Source organism: Molothrus aeneus, chromosome 12 (assembly GCF_037042795.1).
Source record: "Molothrus aeneus isolate 106 chromosome 12, BPBGC_Maene_1.0, whole genome shotgun sequence".
NCBI classification, from domain to species: domain Eukaryota; kingdom Metazoa; phylum Chordata; class Aves; order Passeriformes; family Icteridae; genus Molothrus; species Molothrus aeneus.
Window position 1 is genome coordinate 16841061 of NC_089657.1, and position 18639 is coordinate 16859699.

Below are 18639 nucleotides of genomic sequence, written 5' to 3' on the forward strand. Positions count from 1 at the left end.
TGTGCTTTCCTACTGGAGTGTCTGGGGCAGCATTCCCTGGTGTATTCCATCAAGTCTGTGTTTAGAGCTCACCCCGCCATATCCCCAAGATATTTCCACCTTCCTTTCCACTGTTGCCTCTTGGCCCACGGGTTTTTCTCTGAGGTCGCGTTTCTCACCTGCCCCATCTCCTTGTTTGCAGGCTCCCAGAGCTCTTCCCTGGAGTCCACGAGCAATGGCAGACACAGTGCCTCATCCCCGCAGCTCCCCAGCGCGGAGGAGCTCACTCGGCCCATCTCCCCCGACAGCCCCGAGATCATCAGCGAGCTGCAGCAGTACGCGGAGGCGGCGGCCGCGCGCGAGTCCCGCCACAGCTCTCCCAGCAGCACGGCGCTGCAGGGCCACGCTGCCCGCACGGACACCGCGCCCGGCGCCGCCGCCCGAGGAGCCGAGCAGCGCCTGGGGGGTCACTGCATGGCTCCCTCCGTGTCCTCGGCCCTGCCAGCCACCAGCCAGCACGGCGATGCCCACCCGGTGTTGGACTTACGGGGCAACAAGCGCAAGTCGACGTCGCCATCGGCTCCGGAGGAGCAGTCCCGGAGGCAGCAGAAGAAGCGCCAGTTGCCATCGTCCACGCAGCCGTACGAACACGGGTACCCCGTCTCTGGTGGGTTCACCATGCCTCCTGTCTCTTTAAACCACAACCTAACCCATCCATTTGCCTCCCAGCCAGGAAACTCCTTGTACATGGGCACTGGCTCCTCTTATTACCAGCTGCCCAATTTACTCCCAGACCCTCATCTGGTGTTCCCTGTGACTACTGACCCTCTGCTGACAGCCGGCACCGCCAGCTCTTCTGCTGCTACCTCAGCCACCGCCAGCGTCCCCTCATTCATGCTAAACCCTTCTCTGGCAGGGGTGCTGCCCAATTACTCGCTTCCCTTCACGCAGTCACTCCTGCCCGAGCCCAGGATGTTCGCTCCTTTCCCAGCCCCCGTCTTGCCTAGCAGCCTTCCCAGGAGCATGGCATCTGCCTACCCTGGCTACATGTCCCCTCACTCGGGCTACCCAGCTGGGGGTCTCCTTCGGTCCCAGGTGCCTCAGTTTGAACCCCAGGAGGTCCCAGAGGTGGGATGCAGCTCTAATGACGAGGACAAAGACGACGATGTCATAGAGATCACAGGGAAATAAAAAGGCCCAGCTCCTGCTCGGTCTCAGCTCTGCCAGGAGGCAAAAGTTGCAGGACCTTTTTGGGAGTCAGGATTTTCCCTCTGGGCCACGGCAGTGGGTGGAGAAGGATGCGAAGGGTGTGGCGTGGGGGTGGTTTTGTTCTTTTCGTTTGGTTTTGTTGTTTTTTAGCTGTCAAGGATAAGAATTGTATTAGGGGCTGGGAGATGGGAGAGGGATAGGGTGGACCTTTGAGAGCTGGGGGAGCAAGAGCCGGGGAGGAGGGAAGCAGCAATGCAAACTGTAGGAGTGCCTCCCCCCACGCTCTGTCTGTCTGTCTGTCTCTGTTCTCTGTCTTGTCTGGCCGTGGAGGCTTGGTGTTGTGAGTCACTGCCCTTCTCAGGCCTGGAGGTGCAGGCTTGACTGCTGGCAGGGCCGAGCTCCCTCTCACATGAACTGCCTTATCTGTGAACTTCTCTCACTGCGAGAGGGGTGGGCCGGGGGTGACTCCACCAGACTCCACCTTTGTTGGGGACAAAGTGTTTTTAATGGGGAGGGAGTGGGGAGGCATCTACATTGTGTATGTTGGGGCAGGGAGGGAGGGGATTGATGTCAAATAAAAGAAGAAAGAAAAGAAAAAAATATAAAAAAAAAGAAAATACCCCACAATTTGTCACCCTCTTCAAATTCACATGAGACTAGTGTGAGTGGAGGGCTCCAGGCAGGCTCCTGTGCTAGGGCTCTGGTGGGGGGCTCCCCCAAGCCCTTCTGGAGGGCCCCATCCAAGGTAGGTTGGCCCTGTGAGTCTGATGCCACCTCTATGTGCTAGGCCAGATGAGTGGAGTGCAGCAATGCCACATGTCTTGGTGGCCATCAGAGGGGAATCCTGCTGACTTCCCTGTATCCTGCCAGGCTGTGTGAAGGCCACGTCTCATCCTGCTGTGGCCCACCAGATCCAGGGATGGGTGGGCTCGCTGCTGCTTCTGAACAGCACCAGGCAGTGGAGAAGGTTGGGAGGGGATGCTGGACCAGTGCCAGTTGCTGTTGAATCTGTGACTGGAGAGACTTTCCCCTGCACAGAATCTCTACATTAATTTATTTCATGAAGGCATAATATTTATTGTCTGGGGGAGTCTTTCTTTCTACTTTTAAATTAATTTCCATATTAAAAAAATAAAAAGCTGGCCTCCATCATGCAGTGGTCGCTTGTTGGGTTGTCTGTGTGGGGACAGAAGCAGATGGTTGACCAAAGCCTAGCCTAGGAGCAGGGCCTACTGTGGAGGTGGCCTGTGGCTGACCTGGGTGGCACCGGTTGGATGTGTTTCAGCAGGACATTCTGCCAGAGCAGGAGCTGCTCTGGATGCTGAGCAGCTGGAGGGAAGATGGAATCCTCTTGTCATGGGGCAGGTGGAGGAGCACATGTGGAAGCCTCCTGTGCTCATTCCCAGTGAGAAGAAGGAGAGCTGTGAGGTGTGTGGAGCTGGGAAAACAGAGCTCTTGCTGGGGCGGTGCCTTTCCCCACGCAGGGAGTGCAGAGCCTGGTCCTAGCCCTGCCAGCCAGCATCCCAGCTGCTTCTTAGGGCCAGGGCTCCTAGGGAGAGGCTGGGATACCCAGGTGCAGGTGGACTTGGAGCATGTGTGTGTGTGTGACCACACTGGGACGGACACGTGAAATGCAGGAGCCTCCGTGTCACATCTGGGTATCGCCATGCAGGAGCTGTGCTCGCCTGCCTTGGATGGCCCTGGAGCTGGTGGTAGCCTGTAGGGGGCCCCTAGGCCACGGAGGCTGCAGTCACTGGTGCTTGCTGGGACCAACTAGGTATAGGAAAGGGCAGGATGTCCTGACATCCTCCACCAAAGGGGTGCTGGAAGATGGGGACCTCCCTTCCTTAGAGAGAGGGTTGTGTGTGCACGCGTGTGTTACGGAAACACAATAAAAAATGTTACGGGGCTTTCCTAGTGTCTTTCTCTGTTTAATGGACATTGTCTGTCAAACATAACCACACCATTCATAGAAGCCTTAGATCAACAGTTTAGCTATGCAAATTATTTTAATTATTTTTTTAAAAAAACAAACATTAAAATAGTGCTTTCTTCTTTAACATATCCTAGGAGTTGAAAACCGAGGGGTTCTGAGCAAACTGCTGGACAACTTGTCTTTGGATGCACCATGGAAATAAAAATCAAACCCCCCCACAAAAGTAACAAAGCAAATTAACTGATGGTGTTCATGCAAGTTTCTCCAAAGACTTGACAGTGCTGCATCTGTGAGTCATGCCCTCCTGTGCTCTGTGTGTCCACTTCATGCACTACCCTGTGACACTGATTGTATGACCAGCTTGCCCAGATGTCCGTTGCATCCCTGTGAGGCTGTCAGTTTTCCTGTGGATTTGGGGAATGGACCTAGGCAAGGGTTTTCCTTGTCAAGAGTAGCAAGTGTTGAGACCTGTGGGCGCGTGTGGGAGGTGGGAACATGAGCAGACCCCCAGAGCTCTGCAGCCACCCCAGCCCTTCCTGTGGGGGTCAGGGTCATGGGGCTCATCCGAGGGACCCTCCCACGTCATCTCTGAATGGGGCCTGTGCCGGGACAAGGTGTGAAGATGTGGCTGGGGGCAGTCAGCACCGTGGTTGGATGTGGTACTGGTGGCTGCACACCTCTCTGCTCCTCGCCTCTCCAGGAGAGCACCCAGGGCTTCCAGAGCAGACCCTGGCACATCCCTGTGCTGCCACCTGATGTTCTCCAGTGGTCCCCCAGCAGAGCCTGAGCCGTGTGGCTGTAGGAGCTGAGGATGGCTGCCATTCCGCTGCCATAGGGTGCAGGATGTGCTCCAGGCTGGCTGTTAACCCAGCACCAGGGCAAGGTGTGAGGGCTGTTCCGCTTCCTGCGTGGCCATGGCCTGCACAGCCCTGGCACCCTCCTGTGCTGTGGCTGCCCTGTGCATGACCCGCTGCTGGCAAACATGCACAGCCCAGGCAGCTGCAGTGCAGGGGCCCTGCACAGCAAGTGCCCCAGGGCAGCCCCAGCTCTGCCCCAGCCACCAGCCCTGGGGCCCCTGAGGGAGGGGATGGGCCCTGGCAGAGCCTCGGCTGAGATGGTCACAGAGATGCCCTGACCACAGGGCTGCCATGGGAGCTGGCAGTGGCTGGGGTTGCTCCAAGGCACCTCCTTGCCCACGGTGCCATGGGAAGGATTTCCTCTGCCCCACAGAAGGCACAGGGGGGTGTTGGTTATCCCCAGTGGGAGGAGCTCTCTAAGCTCTAAAACTCCCCTCCCCTGGGGCCTGCTCTTCTCCCTCATCTGCTATCCCCAGAGGTTTCTCCTCTCCAGCATGTGACTCTACTGCAGAGGGCTCTCTCTTGGTTTTCCTGAGCTTGGAACAGGGGCTTTCCCTGCACGGGTTAAATTCTTCTTTTGCTGCTGAATTTCTGTCTCCAAATGACCTGATGGGAAGCAGCTGCTGGTTCTCAGAGGGGCTGCGGGTGACACTGAGGACAGCAGCGCAGGACTCTCTGCAGAGGGTTTTGGACAGTAAAGAAGATTTCTGAGCACAGCCCAAGGCCAGGGCAGATCTGTGGGGTCCTTGGAAACGGTCAGCTGGCCTCTACACTGGCACCCAGCCCTTGGCCCTTGCCTTTGGTGGGAGGTTTGCTCTCCTGGGGACAGTCGGGTGAAGGCTGGGTACTGCTGTGGGACAGTGCCATGGGCATGGGGTGAGTGCTGCTCTGTGCCCTGGGCTTGGTGGGCTTGTTGCCCCCACTGCTGCTGTGGCTCTTGGGGCTTCCTGGAGGGCTGCAGGGTAGGTGCAACACAGCCCAGCCTGGCCCGTGTTGGGCAGGATCTGCTGCACATTGTCCTGGAGTGTCTGGGAGGGTGGGGTGGTTGGGTGCAGCTACTTGGAGAAAGCAAATGTTCTGGCAAGCAAAGGGTGGGATTTCCATGGGGTCTTCACTAGAAATTATGTGTATTTTGACTTAATGATGTCAGTGAATCATAGAATGGTTTGGGCTGGATCTTAAAGATTGTCTTGTTCCAGCCTCCCTGCCATGGGCAGGGATACCTTCCATTAGACCAGGTTGCTCCAAGCCTTGTCCAGTCTGGCCTTGGACATTTCCAGGGATGGGGCAGCCACAGCCTCTCTGGCTGAAGGTGTGAGGATTGCTGCTGTTTTAGGGGTGGCATCCAGGCCAACAGGGACAAGTGTAGCAAATGCCTTCACAGCTGGTATTTCTTGCCACCCTGTCTTGGAAGGACCATGGGTGTGGGAGGGCTGGGGTGGGGGGCAGAGGTTGAACAGGGACCATAGTCCAGCTAGATTACAGTGAGGGATGGCTCCTTGCACCTTGGAGCAAGCACTCCCTGTGAAGGGACAATGGGGCAAGTGAGGGAGAGCAACTTCTGCCACCTCCCAGACCACCACCACTGCCTCATGGTGCTGCTTCATGGTGCCCAGCTCGGAGCTGGAGTCTGGCACATCCATGGGAGCCTGAAGGAATCCATCACTGAGTCTCATTTGGGGTTTTCTGTTGGTTTGGGTTGCTTTTTCTTTTTTTTTTCCTTTTCTTTTCTTTTTTTACTGCCGCCTTAGTTTGTGGCCTGTCTTGTTGTGGTTGGAAAGAGTATTGCTACCGGGCGGGTCGGTCGGTTTGCCCCACGCATGATCATGTGCTTCCCTCTTCTCTCTGTCCAACGGGATGTGCTCGCCTGATCTCCCAGAACAGAGACTTTGAACAATTTGTTGTTTATATGATGTATTTATTTTTACTTGTGTTTCATGTCATTTTTTAAAAAAATAATAAATTGTAAGTTGGTATAACTGCCTGTTGCTTCTCCTTTTTTTTTTTTTTTTCCCAGTAAAATAAATGTCAAAATGAAAAAAGGAAAGTGGTGTCGTTTGAAGTGGTTGGAGCTGGGCTGGGCATGAGCATCTCTGCACACCTGGAACCCAGCCTCAGCCAGCAACTGTGTCCTGCTGCTTCCAGCAGCACCTGAGCTCCATCCACACCTCGGCAGCCCCCCAGGTGAACATCCTGCCGCCTCCAGGGCAGAGGGCGGCATCACACGGCTGGCCCTGGCCCCTCCCTCTGTGCTTATTATTGCTGCGGCTGATCGTCAGTCAAAGCCGGGGAAAGCAAGGACAATAAATATTCTGCAGGTAAATAGCTTTGAGCCTCGGGGAGGCGGCGCGGGCTGCGTGCCCTGGCCCCGGTGCCCCGTGGGGCGCGGAGAGGCGGCGGGGCTGGCGGGGGTTGAGGTAGTAACAGCGAGGCAGCTCTGCACGGCAAGGCGAGACGTGTCCCGGAGCTGGTGCCGACGTGCGAGGAGGGCCCTGGAGAGATCGGGGAGGGAGATGTGGGCAGCCCGGGCTCCCTCTGCCCCTCACAGGCCCTGCGGGTGCCTCCGCACCCGGCCGTTCTTGCTGTCCGGGGCCTGGTGCTGCCACTTGTGCCAGGCCCGCTGCCGCTGCCGCTCCTGCAGCCGCAGGGCGTTGCAGTAGGCGTCCAGGCTGGTGCCCGGGGCCCCCAGGGCCCGCGGGAAGCCCTTGGAGCCCGGCTGCAGGTCAGTCCGGGGCCGGGGGCTCTGCTGGGTCCCTCCCGGCTCAACGCCCTTGCTCCGTTTGTACGGGGGCAGCTCCGCGGCCTCATGCCTGATGAGGCGGAGGCTGTACCGGGTGAGGAGCCGGGAGAAGGAGCGCTCCACCGCCAGGCACTCGTAGGTGCCCACGTCCTCCCTCGACAGCTGGCGGATCAGCAGCCCTTGCTCCAGCACCAAGAAATGTCCGTTGTTCCTGACCTGGGGCAAAGACAGAGCTCGTGGGTCAGTCCTTAGGGATAAAAGCCACCCCTGCTCCTGGTCCCTGCCACCCTGTCCCCGTACCTCGCTCGGGGCCGTCTCCTCGCCGCGCCGCACCAGCCAACGCATCGTGATCTGCGGGGAGCGCGCCAGGCACTCGAGGAAGGTCGAGTTCTTCTCCACCCCAAAAACCACCTTCTGCACCGCGGCTGTCCCTGCGCAGGGGAGGGGGTGAGTGCCCTGAGTGCGGGCTGTGTGACCGGAGGGAGGAACGGAGGGCAGCACGGACAGCCAGCCCGCGGTGGGGACACTGGTTTCCCAGCGCGGTCCCTGCGGGCATGGCGCTCCCTGGGCACAGCTGGCTGCCCCCGCCGGAGCTGGTGCTCACCCTCTGCCGTGTCCTGGCACTGGCTGAGTGGGTCAGCCTTCAGCACGTCCTGGCAGCGGGCACGCCTGTGGGAGAGCAGAGAGGGCTGTGGGATCCCTCCGTGGCAATGCCTCAAGAAGGGGCACCAGGAAGGGGTGGGTTGCAGGCCGGCAGAGTGGCAGTAGGGGTCTTGCTGATGGGTAAAGCTCCAGGGCTGCCGCTTGCCCTTCCCTGCTCCAAACAGCATCACCTTGCAGGGGGGTGCAGGGCTGGCCCGGGCACATACCCACCTCTTCTCGGTGAGCAGGTGTGGGGCGCAGGTCTTGCTGTCCCAGGTGCAGTAGGGATCCCTGGCCAGGCAGCAGTCGGTGCAGGTTTTGCCGTAGAGCTCGCAGCGGTACAGGGAGAGCTGGTGCAGCCCGTGGGTGCTGCTCACAAACAGCTCCTGCTGCTCGGGAAGCAGGACAGGGACAGTCAGACCCACGGCTGGGGCTGGCAGGGAACAGAGCCCTGCCTGCGCTGGGGTGGAGACCATGGGGGACAGTAGGAGTGCGAGACAGAGCCTGCCGTTCCCTCAATGCCCTGCCAGGATCCTGTTCCTTAAATGTGGGCCCCCTGGGGCCAAGGGACCCGGCACAGTGGCTGGGATCAGCTGGCCTCTGTCCCTGTGCCCAGACTGCTTTAGGGAGAAGCAGAAGGGACACTCACCCGCTTTGGTGATAACTTCATGTCCAGGATGGGAGAAGGTACCTGGAGGGGGAACAAGAGGGTGCTGCAGCCACGTCAGTCCCTACTGGGTGCCCTAGCCTACCAAGTAGGATTGTGTCCCCAGGGGTTACAGGATGCCAGGTCCCTGGTCAGCAGCTCCATGCAAGGAGCCTGGGCCCTGGGCTGGCCCCCTGGCATGGGCAGCCCAGGACAGCTCGGCCCAGCAGCCCTGCTTTCAAACCTGAGCTCAGCCCTCCCATTTCAGTGTGGGCTCCAAATTGCAACCCACATGCCCCCTCAGGGACTGGATGGGGAGCTGGAAGATGACTTGGCTCCAGTCTCACTGGCACCCCTCGGTGTTTTTCCGCTGCCCAGGGCGGGTGGGAGCCCTCGGCAAAGAGGTGAGAACCTCCCTGAGAGCGGCAGTGTCTTCCTGCAGAGCCTGCAGGGAGGTGCCGCCGCCACGGGAGGCTGTGTGGTCTCACCCTCTCACTTCAGCCGCCTGTGCCACCCTGGCTGCCTGTACCTTAGTGACGCTGATCTCCTCCAGGCTGATCACCTCGGGGCCGCGGCTCACCCCGCCGGCCAGGGCCACCTTCAGGACTTTGCCGTCATCTGTGAAGGCAGCGGGCGGAGGAGCTGTCAGGGCTGGGAGCCCCCCCGGGCTGGCGGCACCCGAGTGCCACAGGAGCTGCCCGGGGTGGCAGCGCTCCCAGGCCGGGGTGAGCTCCCACCTGTGCCGAGGAAGAGCACGTCGTAGTCGCGGCTCTCCGTGTCCAGCCGGTGCACCAGCAGCCGCCGCAGCCGGTACGGCACATTGACCCGGACCAGCACGGGCTGCCGGCCCTGCGGGTACACGGGCTCCCACATCAGCTGGTGGCTGCGCATGAAGCTGATCAGCTCGTCGGGGAAGTCCTTGGTGGACTGCAGGAGGGGGTCGTACGTCTCACTGGGGCACTGTGTGACACAGAGGCTGCATTAGGGCTAGCCCAGTCCGTCCCACTCCCCCTCCAGCTGCTCCCCGTTCCCTCACCGTGCCGGGGCGGGGGTAGGGGACACGGCCCTTGTATTCCACCCAGCGGTAGTCGAATCCCTCCTTGTGTGCGAAGGGGCCGCTGAAGGCGGCTCTCACGGCAGCCATGGAGTAGATGCAGACGGCAGAGCCACTGAAGACGCCGCTGTGGGGAAGCACAGGGCTCTCAGTGTCCCCGAGCCCACGGGGACCGGGTGTGTGCACACCCACCCCCCCGAGCCCACGCTGTCCCTGTCAGCCCTGGGGTCACGCACAGCACCCCGGGGATGACAGGAATCGCTTTGACACAGCCCGTGCAGCCTGGGGATCACTGACTGTGCCACAAAACTGTGGTTTAGCGATATGCTGGTGAACCAGCAGCAGGGAAAGTGGAGAAATGCTGGCAGCCCTTCCTCAGCCTGCTGGGTGCTGGTGCTGCCCTTCTCCCCACAGAGCTCCCTCTGAGGGGGGCAGCATGGTGAGGGCTGCACTGTCCCACACAGGGCCCTGCTCACCTGGAGACCGTGAAGAGCCCAAAGACAAGGGGGTTCTGGGGGTCCCGGGTGCGCAGGAGGAAAACATCCTCTGCAAAGAGAGGGGTGGAGGTGAGGCACAGGATGCACGTGGGCGTCCCGGGGCCGTGCTGGAGGGAGCAGCCCTGGTGGAGCTGTGTTACAGGGCTGGGCACTCACCCAGCTGGTCGAAGTGGGTCTCAGTGCCCTGAGGCCCGGGGATGGAGCACACCAGGCGGGCCTTAAGAAACGTGCTCCAGCGGTTGATGAGGCCGCGCTTCCCTCCAACATCGTTCTGCCAGGCACCAAGAGCCAGGATCAGTCCAGCCTCTCTGAGTCTCCTCCACTGCTGTGCCCTCCTCATTCCCATAGAGGAACACCCCCAGCCCTGAGCTCTCTGCCTGTGGTAGGTGTGCAGTGACACCCTCACATTCCTCTGCTTGGGATGCTCCTTGGTCCACAACAGGTAAAAGCCCACCTGGTGGGACAACAGGCCACAGGGTGTTGGCCTTGGCAACTGACCTTGCAGACCCTGGCCACCCTGGCGTGGATGTGCCGCTGCTCCCACTGCCCAGCATCCATGGCCATCTCACGGAAGAAGATGTAGACTTTATCATCGTGGGGGTTGTAGGTATCAGGGATGGTGTAGGCTCCAACAAATGTGGGCTCTGAGGGGGAAAGGAGCAGCACAATGTGGCCCTGTGCCCTGATCTCACCCTGTGGTACTGCCCTGAAAGCCCTTGGGAACGGTGTGAGGTGCTGAGGGGACACAGAGCACCATTCCCAGTGCTCAGGGTGCGGAACATGCGCTGGAACACAGGTCCCACCAGGGGCTTCATCAGTGCTTCCCCCCAGCAAGGAGAGAGGGCCCAGGTCAGAGCTCTGACCCCAGTGCTGGCCCCAGCCTCTCCCCAGCTGGAAGGAGAGGCCCCATTTCCCACAGGTGCCCCTGCTTCTACCGTGTAGCCAGTTGTCCTGGTTCTGCTCCGTGCGGATGTAGCTCTGCTCGGCCCCGTGGACCCAGGTCCGGAAGAAGGCAGCGCTGCTGCCCATGAAGTCACTGGAGGTGCCTGAATACAGCTCCCCACCTGCAGGGTAGGGGGTGTGGGTGGGAAGCATCACCATCCAGCACAGATTATTCCCAGCAGTGCCCTCCCAGCCTCCCCTCTGCTCCTCCCTCCCTCTTACCGATGAGGAGTCCTGTGAAGGGCTCATGGGGGCTGTAGGGGCACCGTCCTCGCCCCGATTCCAAGGAGTGGGTCACCAGCTGCATGCGGGGAGCCCGGGCACCCTGCCAGAGCCAAGGGGGAGATGTCAGCCCAGGGGGAGTCTGGGAACAAGCTGGAACTTGGAGGAAAGAGTGGGAAGGAGATTGGTGTGTCTGTGATGAACGGGCTCCTCAGGGGGATGCCAGAACCTGGTCCTATGCCCATTGGGACACTCTGACACTCCCAAGCCAGAGCTGCTCTCTCCGTGTGAATGCCGGGGCCTGCACCAGGCTGGCCACACTCCAAGGCTCTGGGGCACCCTGCTCCCAGGGTGAGGGGTCCCTTGGCACCTTCTGCGATAGGGATTGTCTGTCCAGGTGCTCCTCACCTTCCCCCTGGCTCCCAGCTGGATGAAGGCACAGACGGGCTGGTAGGAGCCGGTGCCACAGGCGAACACATGGCTCTGGTTGAAGGGCTGCAGGAGGCGGATGAAGTTGGCACACTCGGTCTGCACAGGGGAGATGTTTGTCAGGGCTGAGCTGTGCTGACTGCTGGGGGTGCAGAGCCCGGCCAGAGCCTGTCCTGGCAGCTGCTCAGCTGGGCTCGGCTCCGGCTGGCTCCACAGCGCCATTCCAGGCAGACCCCCAGGCTCCCCTTCCGGCTGATGGGCTTGTTTAATATCAGCGCTGAGCTGCCAAAGGCGACGGGTGGGGGCTGCCAGCCCCACTTACCTCCACGTTCTTCCCTGCCAGCTGGCAGTGCTCGACCTGCTCCCTGGGGGCTGGCCAGAAAATCTGAAACAGAAAGACCTCCTGGATGCAGCTCCTGCTTCCCACAGCCTGCCGTGGCAGCAGTGGGAAGGGGCTCAGCCAGCAGGCGCTGCCAGGCTCAGGTGCACGGCAAGGACATTGCTCTGGCACAGGTGTGACACCCCCTGAGTCCCCAGTGGGCAGCCTGCCAAAGCAACTCGGAGTGACCCTGGCGTGGGGACAGAGCCTGGGCGTGCCGTGGCCCACCCAGGCTGTGGGCAGGCTCTCCTGGATCCCAGCCTGTGGGAACACCAGGCTGCAGCCCCTTAATGGGATTTTCTTTTGTTGGGCTCCGGCCGTACAGCCGGCCAGCAGGATGTCTTGGGATGACATTAGTGGAGTCACTGCTGGAGCTCTGGGGGCAGCACAGGGACTGGGTGTGACAGCAGGGCTCGGGGCACTGCCTGCAGTCCACCCAGATCACATCTCCTGGCCAAGCCACCCTGTCCCTCTGGTGCCAGCCCTTCCCAGCAGGGCTCAGCTCCACCAGGGATGGGCTGACCCCACTGATTGAGACATCCTGGTGTAAATGTGTCCCTGGTGAGGTTAGAACAGCCCAGTTCAGAGCACATCCACCTCCACGCCCTGGCACTGGGACAAGGAGTGGTTGCCAGGGAGGAAGAGGCCAGCCTGGCCAGGGCCACCATCCTCCCAGCACTGACCTTCTCAGGCTCTCTGCTGGGATGGTCCAGGTGGAGAAGGAAGATATGGTTTTTTGCTCCCACCATCAGCCAGGCCCTGTCTTCATCCACCAAGAGGGCTTGGAAATCCATCCCATCCCCTGAGGCCAGCAGCAGGCGAGAGCTGTTGGATTTCAGCAGGTCTGAGGAGCACAAACAAGGTGGGAGAAAGGGAAACCCATCCATGAATGACACAATCTGCAGCCAGAGGCTCCATGCCTCCCTCTCTGGGACAGCTCTGGTTATCTATCCTTGCTCCAAGGGTACAAGACATTCCTGCCACTGCCTTGGCAACACCTACCACCCTTGGTGCCCCTGAGCTCATTATGGAGCCTTCTCAACGTGCTTAGCTGAGGGAAACAGTCACTCCTACAGAGAGCAGAACTGCGCTGACCTTGCCCTGGCTGGGCTGTTTGCAGGCACAGGGCAGGACAGGGGTTCAGCCCCAGCAGCTCAGAGTGCTCAGCTTCCAGCCTGCCTTCCAGAGGATCTCCTGGAGCCCCAAAGCCACCCTGAAACCATGGGCTGAGGATAGAGCAGAGAGGTGACTCACTTGCTGTGACTCCTGGTGTGTTTTCCCCAGGCTTCAGATCAAGGGAATTTACATTAAAAAGGTTTTTTGCTGTATGCTGGGGCAAAGCATCCCTCCAAGGAAAGGCTGGGTGGAAACAGAGCCAACACAACCTGCTCTGAGCACCTTCTGCACCCACCCCTAAGTCTGTGAAGTGGCTGCTGGGCTCTACCCCATGCACAGGGTCAGGCAGGTGGATGGATGCACTGGGACTGACCTTTGTAGGGGAAATCCCCATCTGTGCCTCCAGTGCCACCCCAACCCAGCACCCCACATTTCCCACTCTGTGTCCTGAGGTGCGGCCCAAACCCAGCATTAGACTGGCTCAGGGAAAGATCCAGGGGTGCCCTGACCCAGTGCACTCCTTTGGGAGCAGAGACAGGGCAGAGGGAAAGGCTCTGCTCTTCTGGCTGCAGCTCCTCCCGTGCAGCTCCTCCCGTGCAGCAGCCGTAGCGGCTCTCCCGGCCCTTCTGGCACGGTTGTGGCCATGTGGGTGTGTGAGGAGGACAATAAGCTGTTGTGTCTTGGTTAAAACTCCGGAAAGAACATCCCTGGGGCCAGTGCTGGTCTATGATGTGCAGGGCCAGGTTTGGGGGGGGTCTGTGGGGCGAGCCCCCCCCAGTGCAGCCAGAGCAGCGGCACCGACACGGGACTGCAGCAGCTGCCACCCCCCAGCCCTGCTCCCAGGGACCAAGACGGAGCAAACCAGCATTGAGGCAGTCCTTGGAGCTTCCAGAAGTCATAACACATCTCTTCCCTCTCCAGAAGAGGCAGGATGTGGCTGGATACAGAGGGCTGGCTCCTCTGGTGAGGCTGCTCCTGGCCTTGGTGTAGTGCAGGGTAATGGGAGGGGGAGATGGGCTGCACTGGATGGGAGCTGAATGGAGGTGGAATGTGGCTGGAAACTCAGGGAAACCTGTAAGATCCGGGCTGAAAGTCTGCCCCAAGTCGCAGGGAGTGCAGCAGAGTGTCAGGAGCAGAGGAAGGAGGCGCTCAGGGAAGCCGGTGCTGGATGCAGCGCGGGCGGACGTGCGGCCCCGGCTGCAGGTGGGGGGGACGTGGGCACAGGCACGGCTCCATCCAGAGGGAACCGGCTGCCCCGGGAGGTTGTCTCACTTCCTTCCACTCCTTTTCCAGGGCAGAGGGGAAGCGAGGCCAGAGCCTGCGGGCTGGAGACGCCACGGATGTCCTCTGGTCCCTGCTGGGCCAGGCAGCGCGGGTCCCTGCCCGCATCCAGCGGCCAGGCTGGCTCCCAGCCGGCCCTTCCCTCTCCCCCGCTCCGGGCAGCTCCCGTGCCGGTGGGGACACAAATCCTCCTCTGCCAGCAGCAGCTCCAAGCCACACCAGGGAGCTCCTGGTTCTCCTCCTGCTGCCACAAAAACCACACAGCCCCCTTCTCTCGAGTGCCCAAGGGCTCTCTGGGTGCCAGAGATACAGGGCAGAAGGCTTCCAAGCCATTTCCCACCAGCTGAATGGGATTAACAGCTGAATTCCTGTCCCTTCCTGCGGGCCATTGTCCCTGCTGGATCTCTAACAGCGTGGGTGCATCGTTCACCCTCCTGTGTCTGCCAACGCTCCCAGGACCAGGAGAAATGTCAGACAGGGCTCGGGGAGGGAGATTGGGGTGGGAGGGCAAAGGCTCCTCCAGTACCTGAGTGTAATTAAGGGGAATGGGTACAAGGCTGGTCCCAGTGAATGTCACTGGCTGCTCACTGCCTGACCTGCACCAGCCCTGTGTGAGGACAAGGTCAGGGTGCTGGAAGAGCCCTCTCTGCTGCCTCTGGTAGTACGTGGGAGACCCCTGGAAGGACTCACTGCCCTGCACTTGCACCCTCTGGCAGGTTAATGACCAGGAGGGTCTGAGCCTAACCCCATGGCTCTGCTCCCTCACCAAGGGGACATCGAGTGCTGGGATCCAGAGCCAGGAAGCTGCTGCACAAACCCCAGCCTCTTCTCACCCTCGGGTCATTAGATCCAAACCTGATGCTGGAGAAGGGGAACCGGGGGGGCTCTGCAGCAGCCATGCCATGGCCAAATCTATGGGTGAGCCCAGAGAAACATCCTCTCCTTTGTGTTCACTATCTCCCAAGGCCACGGTGTTTGTCTTTATTGCCGGGACCACTGTGGATGGCCTTGTCCCATCCATCATCTCCTCCTGCCCCTCAGCCACAGCATCCCCCGTGCAGGTTGACCTGGAGCTTCCTGGGGTCACAGCCCGGCTGTGCTGCCCTGTCCCCTTCCCCCTCACAGGCACAGCAGCCCACGGAGGAGATCCCTGGAGCCCAGGGCAAGCTTGGTGCTAAATCAGGCTCTGGCCCCTCACTGCTGTTGGCTGATAAGGGACGTGCAGGGCAGCCCTTGGAGTGATAACAGAGCCCCGTGACCTCCCCGTGCTCCGGAGCACTTGCTGAGTGGTGGCAGCCTCCGAGTCCCGCCTGGCTGCAGATCAGAGGCTGGCAGAGGAGCCTGCGCCAGCTCCTGGGATGTTCCCGCAGGAGGAGCTGGCAGGGCTGCTGTGCCCTCCCTGCTGCCCAGCCTGGGAAAGGAGAGGCTGAGCTCAGGCAGCGCTGGGGCTGACCCAGCCTGACCCGGCCGAGCCCGGGCTGCCCCGTGCGCTATTCTAAACCTCCTCGGGGCTCTGGGCAGGGCGGGAGCCGCTGCTGCTGTTGCTGGCCCCGTGCCCTGTGCCCCATCCTTCCTGTGCTCTCCCGGCCCTCGCTGCTGTCATTTCCTTCTCTCGACCCTGCTTACGTGTCCTCCCCCCGCCCCACCGAGCCTCTGTCCGCCACCCCCATCCGTGCTGGGATCTGAGGGCAAGGCTGATCCCGTGCATGGACCCTCAAAGCCCTCCTTTTATTTATTTTTTTTTTCCTAGGGGTTTTTAAACCTAAACTTCCCAAGGCATTGTGTCCTTGAACCTGCCCCGTGCTGTCCATGAGTCACATCCCTTCAACCATTGTTCACTTCAAGCTTGAGCCCTCCTGATGCTGGGAGCTTCCTCTCCTGCCTCTGCCCAAGGCAGAGGGCTCTTGGCATGCCTGGCCCGGGAGACTTTGGGGCTTTGAAGTCAGCAGTCCCCTTTCTGTCCAGCTGCCCCAGCAGCCTCGTCTGCCTCCTCTGGCTCCAAGGAAAGGCAGAGCTGAGTGGTTTCTGAGCTGGGCTACCAGCAGGGCCATCTCCTCACACAGATATCCTGCACCCCTGGGAGGTCCAGCCCTCTCCAGCCACAAAAGGGGAGCATCTTTCACCGTGCTGGTTGTCCCTGCCTGGAGAGCAGCTTCTCAGGGTGATGGAGTGGGCCAAGCATGGCCCTGGAGCCTGGAGTGCCCTACCCATGGGAAAGCTGCTCCACCCTCAGGTGTGGAGAGGACTGGGCCAGCCCTCCCGATGGTCACATCCAGGGCAACACTGGGGATGTGCTGAGCTGCCATCCTCCAAAGAAACTTGTTTTTCACACAGGAGAAGCTGAAAGCAGCTCAGTTGGCCACATCCATGCCGCAGGTTCACGGCAGAGTGAGAAGCTGCCAAGCTGGCAGGGTTCTGCTCTAGCTGCTCAGGCCATTCCCCTCCAGGCACTCCCTTCCCACACTTCTCTGGGCTGTGTTTTGTGCTGTCAGTCTGCCCTTGCTGCATCTTCAGATCACCAAAGCATCAGGCTTGAGAGGAGCAAACTGTGCCTGCCCTGAAGAACTCATCATGCAAACAGAGAGCCAGATGCAGGGAGGAAGGGAGAAGTGCAGCAGGGAGATGATCTGCACAGGGGATCAGTCTCTCCTGACAGAGCAGGAGGGTCAAAAGCAGGAGGGCTGAGCTGGGGTAGGACTGTGGGGGTGGGAGGCAGAGGAAGAGGCTGGTGACACTGTCCCAGGGCTCAGTGTCCCTGTGAGCTGAAGGCAGGGGACATCCCCAGGGGTACCCAGCTCAGCCCCAGCCCAGGACACAGCTCTCCCAGCCCTCCCAGCAAGGTGCAGACCCTGAGGAACCCCCTTACCTTTGTAGGTGAGGCGGAGGCGTGGGGCGTGCTGCTTCCATGCCCTGCTGCTGCCCAGCTGCTGCAGGAGGAGGCAGAGCAGGAGTGTGGCCAGGGACAGCCAGTGGCCAGGGGCAACCCTCATGCTGGCACAGGGCAGTGGGCAGGGTCTGCTCGCCCTCACAGCACCATGGTCCAGCGCCGAGATGCCACCTCCAATGCCAGCTGCAAGCAGAGAAGGGGGAGGCTGCAGCTGTGGGCACTGGGAGGGCAGCTGTGGCTGGCACCCTCTTACCTTCCATCCCCTGAGGGCTCCAGCACATTCCATGCCCAGGGAGTTCACAGGGCAGCTGTTCCAGCCTGCCCAGGAGAGGTGTGGGGGGTGATGCCAGCGTGCCCACCTCATGTGGAACCTGGGAGAGCTGGGATTTGGGCATCCTGGAGGTGACTGGTGTGAGGGCAGTAGCATCCTCCAACCCTCCAATGGGCTCTCACAGCTTGGGCATCCTCTGCTCAGGCTCCAGTGCTTGCTAGAGCCTCCTGAAGGATCCCTAATACTCATCTGTTCTCAGCTTGGGGTTAAACCTCCTCCCTTTCACTGAAAGGGGAATTCATGTTTTGGAGCACCACCCATAAATGCCATTTCTGTGATCTCTCCAATATCATCTGTGGCTCTGTGTGTGCATGACACATCTCTGGCTAGGATCTCTGAAATTCCTTGTCACCACAGAGCTCTCTGAGGCCACCAGCATCCACTGGCTCCAGGGTGCTGTGGGTTGGTAATGCATACCCCCCTTTGGAGGGGTACAGGGGTTCACATCCTTTAACACCCCCTCTTTAATACCCCCCTTTGGAGGGTACAGGGGTTCACAGCCTCCCACAGCAGCTCCCACAGCCCCTGCCAGGAGCAGGGCTGGCCTGCCAGCTCTAACCACTTAATCCAGGCTACTTAGAGGCTTTTTCTCCACTTAATAAAAACCTGGTCCCTACATGGCAGCTCTGACTAACTCCCTCTCTTGCTGCATATCAACTTCTTCCAGTCCCATGACTGAAAGATTTAAAATGAGCTTTTTGGCTCATCCCTGGCCAGAGGCTCTTGGCACAAGGAGCAGGGGGTTCCTGCCATCCCAGCAATGGGATGTGGAAGGGGTGGTGGAGCCAAGTCTTTCCAACTGCCTTGCACAAGGAGGAGTGCTCAGCTCTGCCTAGGGAGGAGGTTTTGGGCTGGTGGGGTTGGGCTTTCTCTCCCTCCCAGCAGCAAACTGTGGTTGGGCTGGATGCAGCTCCTTTCTTGCCCCTTCCCTGCCTTCACTACTGCCTGGATCTCTCTCTGGTCAGCACAACCTGCTGCTGCTCCAGGTCCTTCCCCTGTACAGGAGACCTGGCACCATGCTGGGACATGGGTGTGACCTCAGGGTGGTGGCTGTGCTGTGCTCTGTCTCTCTCTTTAGTTTGGGGCAGCTCTCTCCACCCAGCCAGCCCTTCCTGGGCACTTTTCCACATCAAACATTCCCTAGGGAGGGGACAAAAACCACCCCATGAGCATGATGGGTTTGGCCAGGTTCAAACTGCCCCTGGGTTGTGGAGAGGTGGGGTTCTCTGTTAGGAACCCATCAGCCACGTGGGGATTCACAGGCAGTGCTGCCCTTGCTGCCACAAACACCTCCCCAGCAGGCAGCAGTGACAAGCTGCATCTCAGCCCTTCCCTTGCCCAGCACCTGCAGTGCTGCCCCAGAGCCACCCTGGGCACTCACAGCCGTGCCCTGAGCCAGCGCTGCTGCCCCAGGGGTCACCACAAGGACAGGGCTGGCATCTGACAGGGATTTTTTTTTCCTTTGCCAAAGTGTGTTGTGTTGCTGCAGGAC

At 60.2% G+C, this 18639-nt stretch overlaps 2 protein-coding genes across 4 annotated transcripts in view; one reads left to right on the plus strand and one right to left on the minus strand.

The window, feature by feature from the left end:
- Positions 1–5960, plus strand: part of RAD54L2 (RAD54 like 2) — a 68759-nt gene extending 62799 nt beyond the window's left edge. For 2 of the 3 annotated variants that reach the window (XM_066558433.1, XM_066558434.1), the window contains one exon: positions 182–5960. In XM_066558433.1, the coding sequence (XP_066414530.1) occupies positions 182–1170 (989 nt within the window). In that variant the 3' untranslated portion in view covers positions 1171–5960. The remainder of the gene's footprint in view (positions 1–181) is intronic. The other variant, XM_066558435.1, reaches the window with a different exon arrangement.
- On the minus strand, positions 5885–16919 carry LOC136561911 (semaphorin-3D-like). The gene is made up of 17 exons (XM_066558436.1): positions 16796–16919; positions 12216–12376; positions 11476–11538; positions 11133–11252; positions 10725–10827; positions 10496–10624; positions 10059–10204; positions 9717–9831; positions 9540–9609; positions 9046–9190; positions 8747–8969; positions 8539–8627; positions 8013–8054; positions 7595–7752; positions 7326–7390; positions 7022–7152; positions 5885–6937 (listed from the first exon to the last, which is right to left on the minus strand). The coding sequence occupies exons 1-17, from the start codon at positions 16917–16919 to the stop codon at positions 6524–6526; spliced, it is 2298 nt and encodes a 765-aa protein (XP_066414533.1). The 3' UTR covers positions 5885–6523.
- Between the last annotated feature and the right edge of the window lie 1720 nt (positions 16920–18639).

Coding starts and splice junctions, on each gene's coding strand:
- LOC136561911 (XM_066558436.1), bottom strand. CDS start 16,919: ATGAGGGTTGCCCCTGGCCACTGGCTGTCCCTGGCCACACTCCTGCTC. Junction 8,970..9,045: donor CCTACCCCCGCCCCGGCACG/GTGAGGGAACGG, acceptor TGTGTCACACAG/TGCCCCAGTGAGACGTACGA. Junction 7,153..7,325: donor GTGCCAGGACACGGCAGAGG/GTGAGCACCAGC, acceptor TCCCCTGCGCAG/GGACAGCCGCGGTGCAGAAG.